The sequence below is a fragment of the Melanotaenia boesemani genome, chromosome 12 (genome assembly GCF_017639745.1).
Source record: "Melanotaenia boesemani isolate fMelBoe1 chromosome 12, fMelBoe1.pri, whole genome shotgun sequence".
Taxonomy (NCBI): Eukaryota; Metazoa; Chordata; class Actinopteri; order Atheriniformes; family Melanotaeniidae; genus Melanotaenia; species Melanotaenia boesemani.
Window position 1 is genome coordinate 23,463,780 of NC_055693.1, and position 6,676 is coordinate 23,470,455.

Sequence of the window (6,676 nt, forward strand, 5' to 3'; positions counted from 1 at the left end):
AGATGCTTTAACTCTACTTCATAAAGTGTTTAAAGATAACATTAAGTCACCACGCTTTGTTGGCTTGTCAGAACCTGAGCTCTCCTCACCTTTACATCAATAACACACATCAGTGCATAACCTGCAAACCGGAGTTAAAAGCGGCCGTTCTCTAAATGCTCAACATTTAATTAAAAAAACATTCTTTTCACACGATATAGACGAACAGTTAAACAAATATGGCACATTGTTAGCAGGAATCACCGGCAGCTCACGCACACACATACCCACAGGTACCAAGCAAACAATCGAACATGCTCTTCAGCCGCCGTGGTCTTAAGACTGTCCATAGAAAAGCTGTCAGTACCACAGACTGCAACACTGTAAACGCTGATGGAGGACTGAGGTTTGTCCATAGGGGGTTGTTTTTTCTCAAGTGTCTGGCATCCATGTTTGGGCCTCTGGGACGGGGGACACGAGTGTGCAGGCACAGGTTTGCCAGAATCAGTGAGGGCATGAGGTGGGGGATGAGGGTCCAGAGCTTCCTCCTGAGTCACATCCCCATACGGATGCTCTGGATGATCTGAAATATGGCTGACAACACACAAACCGACGGGTCAGACCCTCTTCTTAGGTTTTTATTTTTCTATCTTTACTAACTCACCCGTGCCACCCCAGTTTTTTTTTAACTGTGTAATTACAAGCCCAAAAACCTCTCTTTTTCTACCCCTTTAGATACAAAACATACCTGATCCACACACAACAAATACAAAGAGGGCGAGCAGCCAGGGACCCACAGGATACTTCTCCTCTTGTGGTCGCTGTGTAAAAAAAATAAATAAATAAATAAAAAAAAAAAAACCATGTGTTTCACATTACTACAAACCACAACAAAACAAACGTACATGATGCTGCAAAGCTTAAGTAAAACCACAAGACACAAAGTGGTTTTTCATTTCCAGCTCTGCTCATGTTGTTGTTATTCCTGCTCTTTTCTTGGTCACTTTTTTTTTGTTTTAACTTTTCCCCTCTTATTTGTTTTCTTTTCCTCAAAACTAGCTGGAAGAAGTTACTGGTCATCAAAAATATCCACAATTACAACTCTGTGGTCAAACACTAAACAGTGATTGAAAAGTGCAGAGGTGCTGCAGAGTTAGTTTTTCTTTTTTTTTAATTCCACACTCATAATGATCTAATCTGTGGGTGAATGTTAGATGTTTGTGGGGGAGATTTTTACAGGCAGTGACGATGTAAACAAAGCTGAAGAAAGAGGAGTAGGTTGGAAAATCGTTTCCCTGAAACACAACTATACACAGTTGCTTGGAACTGAATAGAGGGCTAAATAGAAACATACTAGCAGCTCTGGAGCTGTTGATTGCATCACACAGCCCTCTTCAGTCTGCCCTCTTGACCCTAAATGAAATGTCAGCTTTTAAGACACATAAATTTAATCATTTCTACAATTTTCCATCACATATTTCCATACTATTCAAATAGAAGAACAAATACTAGAGTTTTACTGTCGGTAATCTTAAAAGTCAACATAGGATATATATTTGGGTCTGTTCCCACTTCAGGAAAGTAACGTAAAGTAACACTGGGGAAGGCGGTAACGAGCAGGTGAGCCCAGTCTGATTACATTACATTTGTAAGCAGCATCAGTTCGGAGGGTTAAAAAATGAATTTACAGGCAGATGGGGGATGTTAAGGTCCTGAGTAACGGTCTATGTCTTAAGTGTGAACGGCATATTTAACCAACAGCTGGCATCACTATCACCATTATCCTCCTCATCATCATCATCACCATGCAGCTGTGTTCAAACCGGACTGAACGTCACCTATCTGGGCTAATAATATGCTGGCATCTGGCTGTCAGTGAACGGCTCACCAGCGTTTTGGCCACGTTTCCTCTCTGCGTGATGTTCTTGCTATGTTTCTCGTTGGCCATACGGATCCTCTGTTTAGCCACCATCTTCCCCCGCGAGGACAAAAATCAGGACTAATTCAGCCTGTTTTAGCCTGTTATTTTTCTTGATGCTGCTGGCTTACGACAGCACCCCTGCGTCAGGCTGGGAGACCTGTGGCACGAGGAAACCGGAAGCTTGGGGTTTTGCTGTCAAAATGCTAGCATGAATGTTATTAAAGTGGCGTGTGTTGTTGAAAGTCAGCGCATGAAAATAAATGTTGAGTTTCACGACACTTAACGACGATGTTATTTTAGTTATCTAGCTGTGTTTTAGAACTCATCATAAAAAGCGAAACATAAACAATTAGCTAAACCTGTTATTCTGAAGGTTGCTGCCGGACACAGAACGCTTTTATATCCGGGAGCTTCTCGACGGTCCCCTGTTGCACCTGGCGATGAGCATTTTTAACATTTTAATTAAATAACTTATTTAAACAACATTAGATAAAATAGGATATTTTAATCAAATACAAACGAATAAAAATTTAAATGAAATTAAATATTTAAACAAAATCAAATAAGTAAAATTAAAAATTAAATTAAAATAAAGAAAATATTTAAATGAATAAAATATTTTCTTTTTCTTTTTTTGGGCTATATATGAACAACTGCATGGGCACTGTTCTCTTAAAAGCAACTTCTTGTTTGTTTTAAATCCCTGCTGATGACAAACAAATGCAGTTCAATACAGAATAATCTTAGACTCACTGTTTCAGTAATTGAAATGTTCAGCATCACGCTGTTCCAATGAAACTCTATATTACAGCTCTCATAAAGGCAGGATTTATTGTGAAGCCTCTCTCCTGTGTCAGTTTGGCTGTGTAGACCTAATAAACTGCATTTTATAGCTTGTATTTCACATCAGGATGCTGGGCCTTTATCCTCTTTTATACAATACATGCTGCAAGAATGTTGCTCTCTTTGGCAAGCATTTGCACTACAAAGTGTAGAAAGCACTCCTATAGGCTTTTTTGTGGCATAATGCTTGTTCCACCATTCCTATTTACAGTCAGGGCTGATTTTCATGCCAATAGACTCAGCTTAAATTACAGCATTCGGGAACACCATCTGTTTACTTCTGTTAAGATCAATGTTATCAGCTTCCACTGTTTTTTGTGGTTTTTTTTACTTGCCAAACTGAAAACATAAGGTAGCAAAAAAAAAAAAAAAAAGTAAATATAAACCCAACCAAACATACAGATTTCTAACTGTAGTTATAGCTCACTTACATCACTCACTCCATATGACAAGATGGTAACTCACAGGCTGCTGAGAGTGAAAGCAGGGCAGAGACAGAGCAGGGGTTACCTAGCAACTAAATCAAAGAGTTTGCTTGGGGAGGGATACAGAAACTCCACCAGTAAAGAGGAGAAGAGGCGGATGGTCTACACAGCTCTAGTCTAAACAGCTGACTCAGAATTATGTGTGCATTGAAAAGTGTGTTACATTGTTAGCACAAAGGGAGGAGTTCTTCATGTTGCCTTGAGTAGTGTTGATTTACTGAAAACTGTGAAGAATAACATAGCTCCACCAGAGAAAATCATAGTGTTGTTGATAATCTTATTTTCCCACAAGCCCGCTTACCTAAATGACTGATTTCTCTCTTCTTAGTGGAGGTTTACTGTTTCTAATATGAGTTCACCAGTCCATTTTCAGCTATAATTACCCTGCCAGCTGATTGATTTTGTTTGACTGTAAATGTGCAAACTCTGCTTTCAGTCCCTAGTTTGCAGGATCAATCATTACAATAACCAAGCTAGGTACAACGGTGTCAAAGCTGTCCGCCTAAGAAGTCTAACAACAGGACTTCCGCTGTCTTGACAAGGTTTAGCAAGAAAAGAAAAAAAAAAAAAAAATTTCAGAAAAATGTGTCATCTCCTCACGTGTGATAGAAGCAGCAGATGTCAACCGAGGCTGCGGCTACAGATCAAATGTCCTCGCTAGCATCGATGCATGACCTGGATGTGAAGCTTCTCTCTTTCCTTTCCTCTGGGATTTGCATTGTCTGTGTGTGAGTGAAAGAGACCTGAGCTGTGCTGCAGGGATTAAGAAGATCAGAAAATGCGGGCGTCTGAATGTGAGAGTAAAGGAGGTTGCAAGAGCTTAAAAAAAAAGATTTTTTCTCAGCTTCGGGAACTTGCAACCTTCACACATTAAACCATGTATTATGTAAAACTATTGTAAATGTTATGATTTTCTGTATCTTGTCATATTCTCAGTCAGGCAACCTCATCACTCTGACATCCTGTCTGACCTCACTGATTCCAGATAACATATCTATGTAAACAAGGACATGCACTAGTTTAAGATACATGGAAACAATCAGTTATAATCAGAAATATGGCATGGGCATGAAGGGAAGAATGCAGCGCTCACATCCAAAAAGCAGGCAATGCCAAAGAGGTGGTAACAGCACACAGAAGTCTACTGAATGAAGTCAAACATGCAGATCAGTCACACCAACTTTTGAATTTACACATCAAAAATAGCAGAGCATCCAATGGCAGTAGGCTGTTTACAGCTTCTCCGAGTCATAATTATGCATAAACTCAGCAGTATGGCAGACAGAGCTCATGTATATGTCTGACACAGCAGCTGGACTGTGGCTGACTTTAACAGGCAGACAAATTATAATCTCCTCTCATCATTTCAAAGCATCTCCACTGTAAGAAACCCCTCCCACTGAAGCCCGAGCAAAGTATTTGACCTAATTTCTGGTGTGTTTTTCTCCTTAAATCTGCTGCTCTAATTAGGTCACAGCTCACTTTTTGGAGCACAAACATGTATTTCAACCACTGCAGGAGAAGAAGGTAAACAGTAGTTAAGCCTGACAAAATAAAGCTGAAATGTGAGAGATGAATCCAGGTAAAGAGAGAAGGGACTGCAGTGAGGGGGAGGAGGGAGGAGAATATTTGATGTCTGGATGGGAGGGTGTGGCATGAACCAAAATAAGCTCTGTATGAAAACAAATAGGTGGGTCTCAGTTAACAAGCTCTTTTTTCCTTTGTTTTTTCTTCCTATTTACTGGCTTCAGCGCCCCTCATCCCTCCCACTGGCCTTGATGCTGTCGGACTGCACAGAGCTTCATCTGTAATTTCCCTCACACACACCTGCAGCTGAGTTATGCTCATGTTAGCAAGCAGTAGTGGTGTTTCGTCTCATTGCTGAGTGCTGCTATGATGAATGATGCCACACTTCCTGACACACACAAGCTCAGGTCTTCAGCTACACTCCCAAAAAGCCAAGATGGCTTCAAAATATTTGTCTTTCTCAAAAAACATATAGCTGAGCTGTTTATATGATTTTCACACAAATGTTTACCACTGATTTCATGTGTGAGTTTTAAAATCTTCATTTGGTCAATCAAAATTGTAAATGTGCTACTTTCTGGTTCATAAAAAGTTTAAAAACTTCAGTGAATCGACTCTTTATCATAATAATGGTGTTTATTGAGTTTTTTTTTATTGCTTTGGTGTGATTTCACCAAGAGAATAACATGTGAACAAAGTAATAAAAGGGCAAATTTGCAGTATGTACAGTGTGAGTCTTCCAGTTTTTAACCATTAGTATAATGAACCATATACAAAGCCTTTTAGATGTTTTAGGTGCTGAAGTTAGAAAATGAACTTATATTCTTCCCTGACTTTTTAGCCCGCTTCTTAATTTTCGTAAAGCCACAAGTTTCTTATCCACACATACACATACACACACAGTCATATATGTATAAATATATATATATATTTTATATATATATATTATGGCCATCACATGAGCTATTCAACTGAATTGAAGCATACAGAAGTGAAGCTCCTTCGACTGAAAAAAGGCCAGAAGAAGAAAAGAGTATAAACTATATGAGTATGAAACTTCACAGTGTTGAGTGGGTATAACCACTTTTAGAGCAGAAGGATCTGCAGGAAAATGTGATCTGGTTGTATTAGTTCTTCTTGTTGACTGGTGTTGTTCTCTAAAATGCTCAATTTTTCAATTAAATTCTTTACACAGTCACAGTTTGGAGAAAATATTTTTTGTCACTGTCATATTTTACATCATAGAACAAGAAAGGAATAAAGAAAATAAATGTATGTCTATAACCTTTGTTATCCTTAACCACTGCTAGCAGGTAACCATTGTTACCCAACATAAAGAGATCATAGAAAAGAGATTTAGTCAAGGCTAGGACCTGTTGAATTTAGTAAAGAAGAAAATATGAAGCATGTGTAAAAGGAGGATTCATGCCATGAAATCAGAGGAGTGATTCACACAGAACGACGAGGAGTGAAAGTAGGAGAGAGATGAGAAAGTAGGTCAGTGAAAACAACGCAAAGACTGTATGGAAAGCAGATTCAATTTTTACTGTTTTGTTTTCCAAATGCAAAGCATCAACTTACAAACCATGCAAGGGTGTTAAAGATATACAGCTCCCCCAGGTTACCCCCCAAAACAAAGATAACAAGGAGGTGCAGATCATGGCATCACATCATTTGATCATTTTACTTAAACTGGTTTAACTGTCTCCTGAGACTGGAAGAGTGAAGCTCACCGGTGTTACACCAGCTGCTATCTGACCCACTTTAAATGGCAGACTGCAGGACTGTCTTGAGATGTATCGACTCATGCAAATCACACAGGAATTAATTATGTGTGTTTAAAAAACATACACAGATGTGACAATGCAGACAAACTATTTTGGTAACTTTTGTGATCATCCATTTTTCTCTTACTTGTAAT

The 6,676-nt window shown here is 39.0% G+C and overlaps 1 protein-coding gene across 1 annotated transcript; it reads right to left on the reverse strand.

Moving 5' to 3' along the window:
- Positions 1-371: 371 nt before the first annotated feature.
- On the reverse strand, positions 372-2,193 carry serp2 (stress-associated endoplasmic reticulum protein family member 2). The gene is made up of 3 exons (XM_042001356.1): positions 1,868-2,193; positions 728-800; positions 372-573 (listed from the first exon to the last, which is right to left on the reverse strand). Exons 1-3 carry the CDS (start codon positions 1,949-1,951, stop codon positions 533-535), a joined length of 198 nt encoding a protein of 65 aa, XP_041857290.1. The 5' UTR covers positions 1,952-2,193; the 3' UTR covers positions 372-532.
- Positions 2,194-6,676: the final 4,483 nt, after the last annotated feature.

Coding starts and splice junctions, on each gene's coding strand:
- serp2 (XM_042001356.1), bottom strand. CDS start 1,951: ATGGTGGCTAAACAGAGGATCCGTATGGCCAACGAGAAACATAGCAAG. Junction 801..1,867: donor GAAACGTGGCCAAAACGCTG/GTGAGCCGTTCA, acceptor TTTTTTACACAG/CGACCACAAGAGGAGAAGTA. Junction 574..727: donor ATTTGTTGTGTGTGGATCAG/GTATGTTTTGTA, acceptor GTGTGTTGTCAG/CCATATTTCAGATCATCCAG.